Raw genomic sequence first — 20,064 nt, 5'->3', positions numbered from 1 at the left:
AGCATTTTTTTGTATGTCATTTGGTTTTTGGAAAATGACTTTGTGTGCTTTAACTGCTACTGTATAATATACAGTAGCAGTTAAAGCACACAAAGTACTTATTTATATACAGGGTATATAAATAAGTTAAAGCACAAAAGCACACAAAGTACTTATTTATATACAGGGTATATAAATAAGTACTTTGTGTGCTTTAACTGCTACTGTATATAAATACGTACTTTGTGTGCTTTAACTGCTACTGTATATAATTAAGTACTTTGTGTGCTTTAACTGCTACTGTATATAAATAAGTACTTTGTGTGCTTTAACTGCTACTGTATATAAATACGTACTTTGTGTGCTTTAACTGCTACTGTATATAAATACGTACTTTGTGTGCTTTAACTGCTACTGTATATAAATAAGTACTTTGTGTGCTTTAACTGCTACTGTATATAAATAAGTACTTTGTGTGCTTTAACTGCTACTGTATATAAATAAGTACTTTGTGTGCTTTAACTGCTACTGTATATAAATAAGTACTTTGTGTGCTTTAACTGCTACTGTATATAAATAAGTACTTTGTGTGCTTTAACTGCTACTGTATATAATTAAGTACTTTGTGTGCTTTAACTGCTACTGTATATAAATAAGTAATTTGTGTGCTTTAACTGCTACTGTATATAAATAAGTACTTTGTGTGCTTTAACTGCTACTGTATATAAATAAGTACTTTGTGTGCTTTAACTGCTACTGTATATAAATAAGTACTTTGTGTGCTTTAACTGCTACTGTATATAATTAAGTACTTTGTGTGCTTTAACTGCTACTGTATATAAATAAGTACTTTGTGTGCTTTAACTGCTACTGTATATAAATAAGTACTTTGTGTGCTTTAACTGCTACTGTATATAAATAAGTACAATTGGCCCATTTCCACCACTGGTATCAACGCGGCCCCGCCCAGCTCGTCTCGCTTTTTTGTCTCATTCCACCAATCAAAAACGTGGACAGCCCGGGTTGAGTCGGGGTTGAGTCGTGCTGCTTTTGGTCCCTGCTCTGTTGAGGTTCCAGCGCTGTGAACCCGGGTTCATACGGTGACGTGAAGACACTGTAGACGACTGATTGGTCAGGCAGAATCGTGTTTACTCTATCTACTGACTGTCAGTTTAGTGGGGCTTATCTTCTCTTCTGTTATTTCCATCAGTCTTTTGTGTTGCTGCCTTCGGCTTTGGTGAAATAAAATCGATCTCCTTACTCAGCTTTAACATGACGGTGGTTTTCAATTGTTTTGAGAGAGAAAAAATCCGCTCCTCAGGAAGCCCTTGTAGTTGTGTGCAGCGTCGGCTGCGCTAGGCCGCAGGCGGGGGTGAAGCCGTGGTCTTGCCTGGTGAGAGGCCGCCGGGGTAGAGGCTTCACTCCTCCCTGTAGTGCAACCCCCGTCCCTCCCGCAGCGCATGCATGTGAGTTTGACTAACAACAAAGTGATATCCATTCTCCTGGCCAATTGTCACATTTGCCCATGTACACTGTAGGTCATTTAGAGGCACCAGTATTTCATAAACAGTTTAAAAGTTCTGTGTATGGATTTAATTGTAACGTTATATGTTATAGCCTACATCGGCTATAGGCGGAGGACAGATATGCGGTCGCTATGACGACCAGTTGTGGGCGGGGGCAGATCGAGCAGTGGTGGAATGGGTGGAAGCAAAACATCCTTCGGGTCGAAACGAGTAGAGCCGAGTGGTGACGAGCTGTGCAGGGCTGTAAAATGTGGTGGAAATGAGCCAATAGTTAATTAACTGCTACTGTATATAAATAAGGTTGTTATTTCTTTTGTCTCTTGCAGAGCTTCATCTGGCCTCATATGAAAGTGAAGGACCTGAGAACAACATGGAGAAAGACAGTCGCAGGTCTCTCAGGTGGGCGCGTACACACACACACTCACACTCTCACACACACACACACACACACACACACACACACACATACAGACAAACACACAGACACACAGACACACAGACACACACACACACACACACACACACATACATACAGACAAACACACAGACACACAGACACACAGACACACACACACACACACACACACACACACACACACAATCAAACCACCCGGTATATCGATGCTAGTTTTCTACATTCTATTTTCCAGATCCTCCCTTCTGCATCGAGAGAATCGCTCGTAAGAGACAGGATCCTCCAACACAGCAGTGATTTTAAAGCTACCAACTTCTCCATAACATGTTAACATTCCCGTGACTCCGACTTGGACAAACACTGAACTACAGGACAGCTGGGCTCATATTTCCACAGCCTGACAGAAGAATGTGAAATGGCCTTAGAGATCTCGAGGGGTGTCAACGGTTTACAAATCAAACGAAAGCCCCTGATGAAAGTCACCCAGTGCCAAATGAACCCTACTGAAGCCATAAGTCTCCATGTCTGGCTTGACTGAAATCAGTTTTGACCTTTAGATCCTAATTATGTATACTCCCAAGAGGAGCCGGGACCACAGATCTGTATGCTCTCTGCTCTGTGTGAATGCTGGCTCTGTCTGAAGCACTTACACTAACAGGATATGAAATAACTCTGGTAATGTAGTCAAATGTTTATGGATTATTGTTATTCCTGTCTGTTTTTTCTGAGGCGTAGGCTACAGTTAGCCTGGTAAACCACCCCGATCAGGTGACCTCACATTCTGTTTCCTTCTTCCGATTAGTCTGGCCTCCAGCCTGCCCACAGCCATTTCCAGAAATTACAAAGTCCACAGGCCAATCAGGGTCCTGCCTCATTGTTGACAACATGACCGACCAATCAGGCAAAACGGTAATGGCGGCTTCCGAAGCAACACAGCCCTATAAGTGCAGTTATTGCAGAAATAGAGTCAATAACAACAATTAGAACAAGAGTCTGCACCAGTGGAGTTTCTCGGCAGAAAATACGTCTTCGCCGTTCTTCTGAGTGGATTTGGATTGGACTGGAGCCCGACTCTGATTGGCTGAAGGACTGGATTTGGCAACGCTCTATGAGCCAATAACCATTGACTCACACTGGATAGTGGGTTCGCAGTATAGCAGGGGTTTTCAAAGTGTGGGAGAGTGAGCCTCCCCTCAAAGAACATATAGACAGCTGCGCCTCCCCCCCCCATGATTCCATGATTACTATTATTGTCGTATGCTCCACTTGGGCATAAAAACGAGTTCCAAAAATGTTGTAAAAATCTTTATCCTATATTCTTTACGATTTTAAAACGTCTTTATCCTTCTTTTTTCAAATATCTTCTTTTAAACATTTTAAACATGTTGATCCACTCTGAAGGACTTTTAATCATTTTGTAACACCTCTTTATTTTAACTAGCGGGATTGAGTGTAAATGTTGCGTTCTCTGCATATATCTGCAGCCAGGCTGGCCAGCACAGACACACAGTTCCCCAGCCCCATAAATGTCCTAAAATTGATTGGAAATAGCTCCCCAACACATACAAAAACATGCGCATGTGTTTGGTGTACATACAAAGAACTGCCGCGATCGGATTTGTGAAACACGCATTTAAATAAATGACAATTTCCTTCTCCCTGGAACTGTAGGTCTCTCCTCTGACAGCCTGAGCTCACCTCACTCGCCTCAACAGGCAGCAGCGAGACTGCGGGAGCTCCGCCCTCGGCTGATTCGCACAGTGGAGGCTCCGCAGCCATTGCGCAGCGTGGCCAAGTTGGCTGTGCATTTTCTTCCCTCTGATTTCCCCCCCTCACGTTGCGCCTCCCCTGAAGTTGTCTCGCGCTTCCCCCCACACTTTGAGAACCGCTGCGGTATAGCAACCTGCTGTCTTCTCAGTATTGGGATTTCAGGTGATATCATGTAACGCACTGTCTGGCGGCCATATTGGAAGTCTTCACAGTCGCTGTGAACAACTTGTGCTTCTGAACATACAGCAGAATTGAAATGACTTAATTTCTGTGCTGTTTTTGGCTGGGAGCTGATCATTTAATCACTGATCTGATTGATTTAGTGTTTAAAGTCCGCTTGTTAACTAGCTCATCTTTAGCATTTAGCCAACTAGCTATCTTGTTGTGAATGCATCTGGAAATGATTAGCACACTAGCTACCGTATCTAACCATAAAGTCGAGCATCTGGACCTCCTGGCGCTAGACGTGGCTCATAGGAAATGTGTGACCATTAGTGTGTAGTCCTCTATGCTATTTTTTGTCTACAATGGGACATATTCTGGAATGATCTAGTCTGGGTTTAGTCTCTGAATGAAATAATTATGGAGCCTTAAACCATGGATAGCTTCTCACTGTGCTCGCTCTCTGCATAGGCCTACTACACATAGGCCTACTACACATATCTCGTGTGTGAGATCAGTCAAAACCACAGAGAGATACAGAGCTCCACTGGGCTGGTTAACATTGACTTGTATTATAACTACCGAGCTACCCGCTGCTATTAGAATTAGTTTTGCTGCATCGTCGTCTCATGCAGTGCTTGATAACTCCATATCACTGTCGCACATCATAAGTCAAAACATGGACCTAGGCCCACATTCTAAACACATTTTGGAGACACTGTCATCACTGGTGGCCTGCATCACATATTTTCATTAACAGCATTGGTAAAATCTCATTTACTGCCTTTCCCCCCATTTTTTTGAAAGAGAAAACATAATCGAGGGTAAATTTGAGACAAGAGGTTATTAAATGAATGAGTGTTGAAGAAAGCTCCAGCTGTGATGAGTGTCTCCAACTTTTGTCTCATATTTTGTGATGTGTGCACTTCGCTTGCGTATTGTTGGCGCAAAATTGCACAAATGACAGCAAACCAGATCTACATTGTCATGCTAATGCTAATCGTGTGAGGTAAACCAAATGCACTTCATGTCCATCAGTGGGGTTTTTTGTATTGTGAAATAGCATTCATTCTATACAGTATTAAGTTGTATTTTGTATTTTGTATCAGAAGGTAAAAATGTTAATCATGTTTGTTTTTCTCCCTGAGGTTTCACCATGAGCTTGTTGCTGGTTGGCTTGCTCTGTGTGGGTAAAACGTAAGCTAATGTGTTGTGAGTGAGTATTTTGAGTCTGTGTGAGACACTAACGGAGATATACCGTATGTGCTGTTTCAGCTTCAATACAAACATGGACCTCAAACTTCCTCAACTCTTCTGTGATGAGTTGAATGTGACACGATCACCTTGAAATACAACTAAAAGCTACTTTTTTTTATGTTAAAGTTCATTTGTATGTTTTCATTTTCATTTTTTACTTTTGTCGTGTATGCTTTTTTTCAACACTTTTTGTGTATCCTTTTCTGTGTCACCTGTCAGGGTACTTGTACTGAAGGTCTTTGTGAAAAGAGAAATATATTTTTTCTTTCAAATAAACAAATAAATGAATATTGGCTTTTATTCATTATGTGTTGCTTGAAGTTGGGAATTAAAAATGAACTAGGCCTACAGCAATTCCACTTAGTTTTAACATGGAGGATTTTTATTTATTTGTATTTAACCCAGCGAGCACAAAACGTTTTTTCAACGTTGGTTTTTAGTTTAAATCTGGGTGATATTGGGTTTGAACGTCTAAGACCTAATTTCACCCTCTTTTCAACCGGCTAAAATGCGGTTACAACGTCAACGTGTAAAAAAACACAATTTTGTTAATCATATTGTTAAAACATTTGTTGTAGCTTGGAATATAGACAATATTGATAGTGTGTGAATTGGCATTTGTCCAATTTATTGTGTAACAGTGTTGAAATCTGGTCTACATGAAAACTACATTTCAACGCATTTTATGTCACATGAAATATCATAAATATGGGACTATATTGGCTATGTGGTGCCAGCAAAAAGCTTCCAGGACTAGCGCAATACTATAAAATAATGAATTGAGTTCCTGCATGCGCAAGTAGTCACTAGCTAGTAGCTACTAGCTGTGACTGACTAGACCAAAGCAAGTCTGCACCGGTCTGCACCAAGTGCGGAACGAGGTGCTCTGGGCACGCTATACGAGGCTCTGTGTACCCCCTGATTTGCTGGTGTTAAATGAAGTTAACCTCTGAAGCCATACAGCCTAGAGACTAGACGCACACACACACATCATTTTAGTCTGTTACATAATATAATAGTCTCGTACACATCACATAAAATAACCTGTCCTTCCGATCGTTCAGTCTGTGGTATCGTACAATCAGTCTACAAGTTGTGTGCGAGATAGAGTATATATGTGCCCGGCTCACTATAGTAAGTAAGTCAGTCCATAGAGCGCAGAGGCTTGAATGTGGGAGAAAGTGGTTCGAATCCCGTGTGCAATGCTGCATTTTTAATTTAAGATCATGGTGAAATAGGGTCTAAATGTGAACGTTTAACGTCTGCAAATAGTCGGTGAAAAAACTTTCACTCTTGAACCTTTCTTGCGCGTTTTTTCAACCTTGACCCTAAACGTTTTTTAAACGTCTTTTCAACCTAAAAATGCTTCGCTGGGAACCTTTATTTATCCAGGGATAGGCCCTTGAGAGCACGTTCTCATTTTCAAGGGAGCCCTGTTACAATAAGAACATTTACAGCAGTTGCATGTTTATAGACAACAGGTAAAACAAACAAAAATAGGAGGTAAAAATACGTCAGTCAAAACAAGAGCATTCATTGTGCAGGGTACCCTCAAGGAGTAGCCTACTCTAAACATTCTAAGGAGAGTCCAGTTTTAAAGTGTTCTGGAGCATGTTCCATTTGTCAGGGGCATAAGAGGAAAAAGCAGTCCTTCCTAGCTCAGTCCTCACACGTGGTACAAACAGTCTTATGTGTGATTGAGACCGTGTTCGATAGCAAGTGTCACTCAGACTGAAGAGCGAGGACAGGTATGAAGGAAGCTTCCCAATCAGGGCTTTATAAATAAATCAAAGACGGTGTTGCTCCCTTCGAGCCATCAGAGAGGGCCAGCCCACCTTTTCAAATAAAATATAACGATGCGTAAGAAATCTGTCAACCGTTATAAAATGCAGGGCACTGTGATACACCCAGCAACGCACCCGCCAAGTTTGAAGTCGATCGGATGAATGGTTCTCGAGATACAGTAAACCGCTTTTTGTGTTGCCAGTAGGCTATGTGGCACTATGACTGTTTAAGTCCAAATTGCATGAAATGCGGCACCGCACTCCATCCGGGTCCGAGCAGCAAACTCCCCAAGTTTGAAGTCAATCGGACGAATGTTTCTCAAGATAAACTGCTTTTTGTGTTGCCAGTAGGTGGCGCTGTCAAATTGCAAGAAATTCAGCACTGCACTACGTCGAGTTCCCAGCAGCACACTCCCCAAGGTTGAAGTCAATCGGATGAACGGTTCTCAAGATAAACCACTTTTTGTGTTGCCAGTAGGTGGCGCTGTCAAATTGCAAGATATTTTTTTGTTGGGTTAGGGTTTGTGCATCTGTGCGTCTGTCTGTGTGTTCCTCCTTTCCTCTAGCTTTGCCTTCGCGTATCTCGAGAACCGTTGGTCAGATCGACTTCAAACTTTGGGAGTATGCTAAGGAGTACGTGACGGAGTGCAGTGACCTGTTTTTGTGCAATTCGTCATAGCGCCACCTACTGGCAACAACATTTTTTTTTACATCTCAACAACTTATCTCAACAACCGTTCATCTGATCGACTTCAAATTTGGGGAGTGCGCTGATGGGAACTCGACACTGCAGTGCCAAATTTCGTGCAATTCGGCACAGCGCCACCTACTGGCAACACAAAAAGTGGTTTATCTTGAGAACCGTTCGTCCCATCAACTTCAAACTCGGGGAGTGCACTTAGGGGGACGCAACGGAGTGCAGGAAACTGAATTCCATGCAATTCGGCATAACGCCACCTACTGGCAACACAAAAAGTGGTTTATCTTGAGAACCGTTCATCCAATTGACTTGGAACCGGATGGAGTGCAGTGTTGTTATATATAATCATAATATATATAACATATAATATATAATACATATATAATCATATAATCAATATATGATTTACAATAGCATCTCAGTATGACAACACTCACTAACACATTGTATTCAGGCGATGTCTCGTCACTCACATGGTCTATGGGTCAGCTTGGGGGAAAACGCGGTCCTGGCGGAGATCTGCACTCCACCGTGTGCAGTTTTCTAGTTATAGCTGGTTCTGTGGTTGTGATGAACTAATACATTTGCACATTCATTAGAATTTACATTTGTGTTTCCTGATATGTATTACCTATCCTAACATTACAGATCCATTTATTCTTAGATTTTATATTGATTATTGAAATTATATGCAAATAATGTATGGCAGAATTACTGCCTTGGGAGTTCTAGTATAGAATTCTGGGAGTTCTAGTGTTAAAGGAGAAAAATGTGTTGTTTTGAAGTAACCAAATACTAGTCAAACAATACTGTCTAAATACTATCAACTATACTATACTATAAACCAGTGGTTCTCAAATTTTTTCACATTAAGGACCCCTAAACTGACAAAAGATTTGACCACGGACCCCCATTTCATAGGATTTTGTCCCACGGTCCCCCATATGATAAGATTGATGCATTAGATGTTTTATTACAGAAAGTGGATAAAACCCATGACCAAAAGTCACTGTGTTACTTATGAATGAAATTATAGCTAAAATAAATTACTCCTCTTTTGCCTGGGGACCCCCTGGAACCCCCACAAGGACCCCTGGGGGTCTCCGGATCCCCATTTGAGAACCACTACTATAAGACTGTCAAATACTAGTCAAACTATACTGTCTAAAACTGTGACAACTGTGGACAGGAGTTTCGGACTACATGGACATAGGTGGAGTTTGATATTTGTTTATGCATTGTTCTTCCAATTCTAATTATTTAATCACGATCCATCCCTCCCCACCTATCACAGTAGGCAGGAATGGAAAATAAGCAATTTAAAACGTAAAAAAAATACATAAGGGGGAAAATGCTCTCTGCACATAGAAACAAAAGAGATGGGGGGGGCATGGTATGAGGTCTCTGTGCTTACACGCCTGCACAGTCCAAGGACTACTAGAGCTCTCTATCATTTGAACCATCTCTTCTCTTTCATTTTTTACTGGTTCCTCCTTTTTATGTTGTGTGGTTTTGTCATCGTTAAAGTGATAATACAGAAGATTTTCATGTAAATAAATGTCTGTTAAGTCACTATGTATCTGATAGTGAGTTAACACAATGGTGATTGAGCGTATGGCCCATTGATGGAAGCCTTTGCATTTTCAGTATTGCAGCATTTATGAACTTGGTGTCTGTGGTGACATAGGGTGGGCGGAGCTAACTCAATAGACTCACTCTGTAGGTTACTGTAGGTTCACAGGGTGGGCGGAGCTAACACAATAGACTCACTCTGCAGGTTACTGTAGGTTCCTGACAACTCTTGTGTGAAGTAGGATAACAAGCTCCTTTTTTCCGGTCTCTGCTAGCATTACGGGTGGTTACTATGGCCGAACAAACTGAGTAATGTCACATAATAAGACTGTTTGGATTTCACCTGCAATTACCACTAATCACCAATAGGTGTCACCCAAGAGAACAAAACTGAAATCTTCCATATTATCACTTTAAGGGCGTTTAGATAAAGGCCCTTTTGCAGTGTCTTGGGCTCAGAGCATGCCAAAGCCTTTGGCATAGGTGATGGCTTTCAGCAGCCTCTCTCTCAGCTTCTCCTTGCTGCTGTACTCGGGCAACATTAGCACATTAAAGCAAGTGTGGGACGTGGGTAACCTGTCGACGTCCGTGCCATTCCTGATGATGATCATCTTCAGCTTGCCCAGCCCACCCACGGGTGCCCGGTCAGTGCCGGTCGTGAACTGCAGGAACAGACACTTCTGCTCCTCGCCAAATGAGTGCAATGTCTCCCAAAACTCCTTGATGATCTGAGAATCCCTGTTGTAACCACCATCGTATTCTGTTGCTTCTTCGAGTGCCATGAAGTCTAGGTTCCTGCTTCCACAAATCAGGAGCTCAATCTCCTCTTGCCGGAATAGATACTTCAACGGCGACTCATTTGTGACCATGTGGAAGCCTCTCCTGAAGGCCTTAAACTGCTTCTCCACACTTTTGTTCAGCATATACTCTGCATACTGAGCCACAAACTCCTTTCTGTTGTCATTTGTGACTGGGATCTTGTCCCCATTTTCCCTCAAGTCATACATGAGTGGGTTCCCAAAAAGGTCTGTTTGGGAGATCTGGAAGGTGATCATCATGTCCTCCTCCACGTTGCCCTCATACTCCAGCAGCTCCTTCAGACTCTGGTACAGGACCGGGTTGGAGTCAGCCAGGTCTTTGAAAGTTCCCTTCTTGCCCATCAGCTTTCTATAGACCACCATGGGAAAGTGGACGTCCAGGATGCAGTTGTTGTAGATGGCCAGGCCCAGAACGATGCCGATCAGCGTGTACTGGCCCTCATTCTCAAATGAGGAGGCGTTGAACCAGAAAAGTTTGGTACCCTCATCGTATGTGAACATGCCAATATCTGGGTTGAAGATCTCCTCCACCACAAGCTGAAAGAACTCTTTGGAAACACCTCCTTCATCGACACCTTGCTCTCCTTCGAACTCCACATATAGCTGCTTCTTTAAGTGTGCAGGATCCTCCATCGCTATCATTTCCAGCCTGACCAAGGCATCGTCAATGATGTGGTCTCGGCGCACTTTGAGCCTCAGGTAGGGGTTGAGCTGCTGTCCCTGCAACAAGCTGTAGAGCACGGTCATACAGCTTTCGCTGTGCATGCGCTTGCGGTTGTCATAATACAGGCCGAGGTTCTTGGTGACGGCATTGAGGATGAAGGGACAGGTCATGAAGGAGAACTTGTTTTTTGTCTCCACTTTGAAGAAGCTGTAGTCATTGCCCATCTCCAGCACCTCGTTGAGAGGCTCATTGACAAACTCCTCAAAGGGGATGAGTGGCCGGCGGCAGTCGTTGGTGCGGACACCCAGCTCCGTCTCCAGCGGGTCCACTCGCGGCCCCTTCTTTTTGCACTGTTCCTCACCGAGCAGCTCCCGCAGGGCCAGCTCACTGGATTCTGGGATGGGCTCCTCGTCCTCTTCCTCATTTTGTTCTGGGTCCAGGTCACCACCCAGCAAGTTTGCATAGTGGACGATCTTCAAGCACTTGGTGGCCGCTACCACTGCGTCATCGTCGTTGACCAGGTTGCAGCTGTTGAACACGTTGCTGATCACCTTATACGTGATGAGCTGCTGGAAGGTCTCCATCATGCGCCTGATCTGATCAGCGCTGTAGTGAGACCACAGGCGCACCAGCCTGGCCAAGGTGGACAATGGCAGCTTGCTCAAGGCCTTGCAGAACTGTGGAAGGGCGATCTCCAGGTACTCTGGGCTGTGGAGGTTGCTGTTCTCCATCACTATGACAAACAGGTTTAGGTAGTGTGGGTCTCGTGAGTACATGTTGTGGTACGTCAGGTCGCACTCTACGTTGGGCGACAAGTAGACTAATGCATTCAGCAAGGCCACTTCGATCTTCTCGTTGGATAGCAGGCACTCGTAGACCCGCCGCACTGCTTCAATGTCCACTGACACCTCATCAGGGCCCAGCTTTTGGGTATCATTGTTCCCCAACGAGCTCTCGCCGAGCCTTGATGTGGAAGAGGAAGCAGGGGAGTCCTCCTCCATAGCTGTGGTAGAACAAACGGCTGCCTGCTTCTCATCCTCGTCCTTACCTTGGAGGGAATTAAGCTCCTCCTTGGTGTGAGGTTTGGACCTCCGGAAGCTCTGCACCAGACCCTCGGCACTGGAGAACACTCGCCCTATTACTCGGGTCAGAGGGGAATAATCCTCCTTCTCTCCACAGATGTCCAAGATCTCATACACTTTCTCCTCTGTCAGGTAAATCACATCTTTGAAATCATCCCTTACAGAATGGACATCTTTATGGTTCATTTTCCTGTTGCTGCAGGCTGAGTTGTTGTGAGCACTGCTCTCAAGGTATGCCAAGGTAGTAGTGCCTTTCTTTGAGGGATGGGGGTCACACACTTTGGCATTGACCTTGTACAGCTCCAGGGCCTTGACCGCTGTGGCGTTGTTGTCCATGCGGTGGAAGCCCATTGATGAGGCACACCATACGTTAGAGCACGAGTCATTTCCACAGCCCTTAGTTAATTGATGGTAATAGCGCTCTATGAGATGTTTGGCAGCTGCTCGCTTCATTCTGCTTGCTTCTGGGTTTTCCATTCCGGGCTCCTCGGATTCTCTGTCGTGTCCTCCTTATCTCTCGGCCTGTGGTGGCATCTATCCTCTGTCTATAACCTCAATTCTGATGTCATCGGTGATGTCAGTCGAGCCATCAGTGATGTCACAATGTCTATGACTTCAATTGTGATGTCATCAGTGGTGTCATGTCACAAGTCGTTACCAGAGCTGTCATCATCGGTAATTCTTATTATTTTATATAATTATTATCATATTCGTTTATTCGGTTTCCCATTAGCTGCCACTGACGTAGCAGCTACTCTTCCTGCGGTCCACACACAACATACATGACATAAGACATATAACACATGTAACAAATCTCAATAAAACCAAAAACAATCAAAAGAAAGAAAACCAAAAATAATCTAAAAATACTAAAATCACAATACATGTAGCATGAGCTGGGATTGGTCAACATAAAACATCGCTGTAGTGTGGACAAATGTTTTCAGTTCCCCCCCTGCACCAGATTCATGCCAGACCCCTGAAAAGTGTTGGCAAATGTTGGAAACGATCGAAGCAACCCCGGACAGACAGACAGACACCCAGACAGCTCTCCAATTAGCCTATTATTATTATTATTATTATTATTATTATTATTATTATTATTATTATTATTATTATTATTATTATTATTATTATTATTATTAAACTGTTATTATGATCTGATTTTCCCTTTGCCAGGACTTTTATTGTTTAATTTAAGGTTTTTTGAATGGACATTGTGTGTGTACTATTCTATCCAACTTGACCCTGCCTGCAGCAGCCGCTGCGTGCGCCCCGCCCCGCTTATTTCATTATCAACCATTTATGTGTGGCGTGGTCACAGTAGCATTGTAAACTGTCGGTTCCCGTGAGCAGGAATTTTCTTAGCTCCAGCAGGAATTTTACTTCCGGTTTGGTGATTTTGCCTACAAAATAAAAGCATGATAAAGTTCGGTTTTACAATAAAAATGTAAGTAGAAATCTACCTATGAGACCCAACATAATGAACATAAGAACACTGAGATGAACCTCCCATTTAATGTTTGAATGAAAATAGACCAGCAGAACAAATACAAAGGAGACGGTACGTGTGCAGAAACCTCCTGCTCACGTCACGCTGGACTGGTCAATAGCTGCAGGACCTGATTGGCCTCTTGGAAGACACCAACAGCCTATTTACACAGGGTTTTTAAATGCAATCTGTATCCGTATAAGTTATCTGGATAATGGTGGCATTAAAAAAAATCAGATGTAGGCCTAAATGGGGTAAAAGAGATCTGGACACAATGTGAGCCAGACTACCTCCAGATGTGGTCAGGCAGATCTGATCACATCCTGATCACTGTGCATTTACACCTTTCATTAGCATGCATTTTTCCTTATCCAGATAACATCCAGATAACTAATCCGGATGCAGCTCACATTTAAAAACCAGGTGCAAATGGGGTGCAAGAGACAAGATGATCAAGTAGGTGACACGCACATGCACAAGCACACACACACACACACACACACACACACACACACACACACACACACACACACACACACACACACACACACACACACACACACACACACACACACACACACACTCAGACCAGTGAAATATCCAATACAAAATTTTAAATTTAAATTAAACTCAACTGTTGCAAATCAAATTTAGTATACATGTACATGCATTCTCCATTTATCATAGTGTAAATTGTAATGCTTTTGACATTTCTAGAAGTAGCCTACAAGTAGCCGTCAGGTCAAACGAACCCATTTCTAAATATTAGGTGGGTTTGACGGCCTGCCATGTTTTTTTTGTTAGCTGACAGTGTGATGTGATGTGATAGAGGAGGTCTTCCTGAGCGTGTGCATATAGCCTATCGTTTGTGCTGCCACTTTCGACACAGGGGCCTACAGTGTCCAATATTTGTAAGAAAATGTCACTGGCTGGGTTTCCCAAAAGCTTCTTTGCGCTAAGAAGCTAATTCAACCCTTCTTAAGGCCCCCTTAAGAAGCAAACGCGTTTCCCAATTGCTTCTTTACGAAGGCATGCGTTTCCCAAAAGCTTCTTAGCGCTAAGAAGCTTCTTTGACCCTTCTTAAGGCTCCCGTAAGAAGCCAACGAAGCCAACGCGTTTCCCGATTGCTTCTTAGCCTAAAATTATCTTCCAATTATCCTCCGTTAAGAAGGCTGCGTTTCCCAAAAGCTTCTTAGCGCTAAGATGATCTTTCGTTAAGAAGGTTTTGTAAGAAGGGTCTGGAGCCTTCTTAACACCTTCTTAATGACAAAACACTGGCAGATCCAGCCGCGTCAGGCAAAAGGAGATACTTGTGTCCACTGTTCCTCTTGTGTTTTTCCCTTTTTCCTTTCTTTCATGTACCCTTTAGTGTTTAAAATTAGGGAACACTTGAAAATCTCCCCTGTATGTATGGTTACTTGTGTTTTAAATGTTTTACCGTAGGCTATATTCCTCTAATCAGAATGGATTACTTTTATAATGTTGTGGATTTATATAGCACCTTTCACAGAACCCAAGGTCGCTTAAATTCTGTAGTGTTTCTCTGTTTTGTTGTATGCTGTGTATATAAAGCAATTTGAACTGCAGTCCATGTCTGAAATAAATAATGTTTAATAAAGTTTAACATGACCATGATTAGGTGTTAACAGTGTTTCTCAACCACTGAGTCGTGGCCCACTGCTGGGCTCAGAGTGCCATCAAGTGAGCCGCTCCAGTTAAGATGCTTCTTAAGAGCCTTCTATTTTTTTTTATTTTTCTCGACTGTTAAGAAGGCGTTTGGGAAACACTTCTTTGGAGCCTTCTTAACTCCTTAAGAAGCTTCTTAACTCTTAAGAAGCTTCTTTGTTGGGAAACTCAGCCACTATGAGTAACCTCTGGGTGGGTTTGACGGCCTGCCATGTTTTTTTTTACTCCTCCCGAGCTTAGCTGACAATATGATGTCATAGTGGAGGTCTTCCTGAGCGTGTGCATAGGCTAAGGCTATGTTTGGCAAGCTGCCACTTTGAACACGCACCTGTCCAGTGTCCAATTTGTAAAGGCTATGCAGTCCAGTGAACAGCATTTACCCATTTAGATACTGAGAAGAATGTTCTCAATGTTATTAAAACAATTATTGTTATACAGAAACATAATTTGTATTGTATGGCTTTATTTAAATGCTTGGTTTATTGTTTTAATGTGCAAATTTATCATTTTCCAAAGGCTTCTGTGTGCTCTATGCTTGTGCAAAAAGGTTCTTTTACTCTGAAAAATGGTCACCGGAAGTGCTTATTGTTGCTCTTCTCCAGCAGCACTGTTTCCACCCGCCGCAACCCGCCCGGGCAGACTGACTGAGTGATGCTGTTTTTAACATGTGAGCAGACTGAAGGAACTCTACTGTCCCGCTGTGACTCTTTCTGTCGATGCGTTGTTTGATTGGTTGTTTGATTGATTATGGATCGGATCTGGCGCAGAGTCCTGCTCTTCCTCCTCAGTGTCTGTGTGAAGTCATCGCTGTGTGAAGGCGACGACCCCTCCTGCGACGGAGCGTTTGATATTTACTTTGTTTTAGACAGGTGGGTGAGTGTGTGTGTGTGTGTGTGTGTGTGTGTGTGTGTGTGTGTGTGTGTGTGTGGGAGAGAGAGGGAGAGAGAGGGAGAGAGAGAGAGAGAGAGAGAGAGAGAGAGATAAATATTGTTTTTAATCCATTCCCTTTCCCAATATAAAACCTTTGCAGGCTAGCTACTTTGTGTCAGTGGAGAGCTGTCTTTGAGTCGCTCCTCAATGTATCCATTTATGGCTGTGTTTAGTTGTGCATGCTCCCCTGCTGCTAGCTACATGTTTGACAGCTTTATTCTGATGTTTTCTATTACGAACAGGGGTGAGTGTGAGTCGTCTGCCTCCAGAGATCATCTATTCTCAGTGTATTCTGTTATTAAAGGAACACTCCGCCCATTTTCAACCAGCTTTGTATCATTAGAACATCAGTAGTATATCAGAAAACTGTAAACGGTTTTGAAGTCTGTCATTTAATTTGACAGTTATTGAGTGTTAAAGTGTGGACCAGTGACATCACTGGTCCACACTAACTCAAATTAATAACTAATGAACTCAAATCAACTCTCAATAACTGTCAAACTATTCATCATTCATCTAGTTTGACAGTTATTAAGAGTTGATTTGAGTTAATGAGTTATTAATTTGAGTTAGTGTGGACCAGTGATGTCACTGGTCCACGCTTTAACACTCAATAACTGTCAAATTAAATGACAGACTTCAAAACCGTTTACAGTTTTCTGATATACTACTGATGTTCTAATGATACAAAGCTGGTTGAAAATGGGCGGAGTGTTCCTTTAAGGGGTAGGGAAAGCAAAAAAATACTTTCAATATTAACCGACAATAACAGAATAAACGCAAAAAGATACTTTCAAATTTTAACCGACAATAACAGAATAAACTGAGAGGTGATTCTCTGTTATTTAGCGTGCAGAAGAATTGACTTTTTGCTGAGTCCCCAACTCTCAAGTCAGTCTCAAGTCAAGTCAGAAGAAATTAAGAGTCCAGTATCAATTTAATATCTAGGACGTTTCATTGTGATATGGAGTTGCTGCAGGCTGTGTGTGTGGGTGCGTGTGATTTGTCTCTGCAGGTCAGGCAGTGTGTCGGAGCACTGGGGCGAGATCTACGGGTTTGTGGAGCAGCTCACCTACAGGTTTGTCAGGTAAACTGGAGTCTTGATGCTCTTCTATTCTATTCTATTGAACCAGCTACAGTAGTCATTAGCAGTGTTGGGGGTAACTCATTACAAAAGTATCATATTGCATGTAATATATTACTTTTAGCAGTAACTCAGTAATATAACTTATTACCATTAGGATTTCAGAAATCTAGGAACCCATCGGTATTTTTTTTTTTTAAATCTCTAACCTCTGGGGGCAGCAGCCCCGTTTCAATGTGGTGCAACAAGAGGCGCGGTCGGAAGCGGAAGAAAATAGTTTCCGCTCCCTGCAAGCTCTGCCATTGGCTCCAACCGACCGGCTCTGCCCATTAATGCATTTCTTTTCCGCTCCCTGGGTGTCGCTCTCAAATCCCTCCGTCGCTATGAAACAACAACAACAACTCTAGCTCGTTGCTAGCAAGTAGTAACTTGCTACATGCTGAAAGTGGTACGTTTTGACTGCACACCGGTCACGTTCACTTCATTTTGATCGGGTAAAGCGCAGCATGCTTGCGAGCGCTGTTACACCCCTTTTGACGGAGCCTGTCGACAGATTCGAAGTCAAAAGTCTGTCTCGAGAGATTAGGATTTCAGTAATATTATACCAGTACTTTGTCAAGTAGCCTAACAGAAGTTACAAATTGAGTTAAATTTAGTTTTTATCAAAGCAAATATTGAAATAAAGATATAATAATTTCCTAATCAAATTGTGTGTTTTTATGCAAATAACCACTATACTGTAGATGACAATAACAACAAAGGAAAAGGATAACATTTAGAATTTTGGACGGTTTACACTGACTTCAAGATGGTTTAAAATTATTTTTCGGGATGGATCCGGGGCGGCGATGTCATTGTGCTACTGCTGCTATTTTGGTGGAAGTAATGCAAAAGTAGTGTAATAAGTAACGAGTAACTCTACACAGACAGTGATAGTGTAAAGTAACATATTACTTACTAAGTAACTAATATATTACATTTTGAAAGTAACTTGCCCAAGTAATTAGTCAATCATTTGTCAGGCTGTTTACACAGTATCAGTATTTTAATTGCAATACAAACAAAAGGGGAAAAGGCCTTTCTATTTCAGGCAGCAGACCTCATGTTGGACCACCAACTGCTACAAAATACCTCTGCAGACGGAAAGGAGGGTGTGTGTGTGCGTGTGTGTGCATGTGTGCATGTGTGCGTGTGTGTGTGTGTGTGTGTGCGTGTGCGTGCGTGCGTGTGTGTGTGAGTGAGATATTTTTAGTCTTAATAACCGGCTACTAAATGTAGGAGCAGCACACCCAGCACAGATGTTCGTGGAGACCACAACAGAGAGGTTTACACCTTCACCGGTATAGAGACACTGCATGAAATAGGCCACGCCCATCACGGGGGAAAGGCTCCGTTCATTTCCACACACCAGCGTCATTTTCCTTGAATTAAACCTAGCTAAAAGCTGTTGTGTTAAAAGCTGCGCAGACAACAAATGTAAAAAATCGCCAGTTAAAGTGTTGTTGTACTCCTGAGCAAAACAAGGAAGCCATTGAGAATTGGCGAGAAGAAAAATGTGGATCTAGCTGTCAAGGAAGTAATTTGGAGTGTTCATCTTCCGTATATACAATCTTTTTCTGCAACACGCAACCATGCACGTGACATAGGAGAACGCCAGGATTGGAGGGGGGCTTTCTGTTTTCCCCCGTCTTGAGCGTGGTTTCTGAATGATGACGCGTTACGCAGTGTCTCTGTAGACATGGACACTGTCACGGTTAGGGTAACCTCGCGTCACCAGGCTCTTCTCAGCGAGAAAGAGCCTGGCCTCCGTTTACAAGGGATTTTGTCACTCGGCCTGTTTCCGGCCTAGATCCCGCCCTAGACAGGAAACAAGCAGCGGAAACTGAATCAGAAATGGACGTACCGAACAAAGTTTTTGAACAAGTTCTTTAGGGTATTTCGGATCACACACAAAACGGTTGCAATGGTATACTTTTATTTTGAAATTCGTTTCGGTTTTATTCTTTCTCACTTAACCGTGAGCAACTGGCATAGCGTCTTTGCTTCCCTCATTCACGTGTGCCTCGGTATCAGAAATATATATTGTTATTTGACAGCTTTTGGCTCATTGCCTCCTAGTTTTTCATTGGATATTGAGGGGATTCCACATGCACGTGTGAGTTGAGTTGAGTTGAGTCGGGTCGTTGAACCAGTTTACACTACAAGAGAAATTCAAACATGTTTGATATAATCGTTGTGGCTCCGACTGGCTCTGACTGGAGTCGGGAGGTAGTTTACACTTGATGATTAGAAATGTGTAACCATAATACACTAACAGATTTTGCTGCTATAACAACTGCCCACAACAACTGCAGACTAGAGTCAACAAAGACAGACTGAGCCCAACTGGAAATCCTATGTCAAATCGGAGGGAAACTCTTGTAGTGTATTTTAGGTATTAGGCTGATCAATAAATCACGTTGATATGAAATCCCAAACCAGTTACAAGCTTTGATCTCTCGAGCACATACACAATCACCTCTGTTGGCCTTTGTGAGGCAGGTCAGATTCACACACTCCACTCTGCCTGTGTGTGTGTGTGTGTGTGTGTGTGTGTGTGTGTGTGTGTGTGTGTGTGTGTGTGTGTGTGTGTGTGTGTGTGTGTGTGTGTGTGTGTGTGTGTGTGTGTGTGTGTGTGTGTGTGTGTGTGTGTGTGTGTGTGTGTGTGTGTGTGTGTGTTCCAGTCCTAGGATGAGGGTTTCCTACATTGTCTTTTCATCCAGAGCAGCTGTAATCCTGCCACTAACTGGAGACAGGTACCATCTTCCACTTCTCTGTCTGTCTGTCTGTCTGTCTGTCTCTCTCTCTCTCTCTCTCTCTGTCTGTCTGTCTGTCTGTCTCTCTGTCTGTCTGTCTGTCTGTCTGTCTGTCTGTCTCTCCGTCTGTCTGTCTCTTTAAGCTGCAGTGTCAGACAGTGCTGTCTGTCTCCCCCTGCAGGTCACAGATAGAGGAGGGTTTGAAGCAACTGAGCCAGATCAAACCCGCAGGTGAAACGTACATGCATGAAGGCATGAAAGCGGTACGACACTTTGGTGTGAACGCCACTTCCTGTTTCTTGATCTGAGCCATAACATGCTGATTGCTTTGCAGGAAGTATACAGTAT

At 42.9% G+C, this 20,064-nt stretch overlaps 3 protein-coding genes across 6 annotated transcripts in view; 2 read left to right on the top strand and 1 right to left on the bottom strand.

Annotated features, from left to right (window-relative positions):
* The window catches only part of LOC310777710 (ras-GEF domain-containing family member 1B-B-like), a gene marked incomplete at its 5' end in the record, with an annotated part of 16,699 nt that extends 14,417 nt beyond the window's left edge, over positions 1 to 2,282 (top strand). Inside the window, 2 exons of the mRNA XM_083638084.1 lie at positions 1,832 to 1,904; positions 2,156 to 2,282. Of these exons, the coding sequence (XP_083494210.1) occupies positions 1,832 to 1,904; positions 2,156 to 2,189 (107 nt within the window). The 3' untranslated portion in view covers positions 2,190 to 2,282. The remainder of the gene's footprint in view (positions 1 to 1,831; positions 1,905 to 2,155) is intronic.
* A 7,338-nt stretch (positions 2,283 to 9,620) lies between these two features.
* On the bottom strand, positions 9,621 to 12,233 carry LOC310778471 (ubiquitin-protein ligase E3A-like; the record flags this gene model as incomplete). Of its 4 annotated transcripts, none has more annotated exons than XM_083638908.1 (2): positions 9,621 to 9,960; positions 10,102 to 12,197. In XM_083638908.1, 2 exons carry the CDS (start codon positions 12,180 to 12,182, stop codon positions 9,621 to 9,623), a joined length of 2,421 nt encoding a protein of 806 aa, XP_083495034.1. The 4 variants fall into 4 exon arrangements, with proteins under 4 accessions (XP_083495034.1, XP_083495035.1, XP_083495032.1 ...); XM_083638909.1 differs by having other exon boundaries at positions 9,621 to 10,625; positions 11,871 to 12,197; XM_083638906.1 differs by having other exon boundaries at positions 9,621 to 10,115; positions 10,281 to 12,182.
* Positions 12,234 to 15,654: 3,421 nt separating this feature from the next.
* The window catches only part of LOC310777709 (anthrax toxin receptor 1-like), a gene marked incomplete at both ends in the record, with an annotated part of 43,876 nt that continues 39,466 nt past the window's right edge, over positions 15,655 to 20,064 (top strand). The window contains 4 exons of the mRNA XM_083638083.1: positions 15,655 to 15,776; positions 16,853 to 16,924; positions 19,645 to 19,716; positions 19,898 to 19,979. Coding sequence (XP_083494209.1) covers positions 15,655 to 15,776; positions 16,853 to 16,924; positions 19,645 to 19,716; positions 19,898 to 19,979 — 348 coding nt within the window. The remainder of the gene's footprint in view (positions 15,777 to 16,852; positions 16,925 to 19,644; positions 19,717 to 19,897; positions 19,980 to 20,064) is intronic.

The sequence above is a fragment of the Poromitra crassiceps genome, assembly GCF_964638095.1.
Source record: "Poromitra crassiceps genome assembly, chromosome: 6".
Classification (NCBI taxonomy): Eukaryota; Metazoa; Chordata; class Actinopteri; order Beryciformes; family Melamphaidae; genus Poromitra; species Poromitra crassiceps.
The sequence above is the reverse complement of the archived record's forward strand: the minus strand, read 5'-3'. Positions and strand labels throughout refer to the sequence as shown.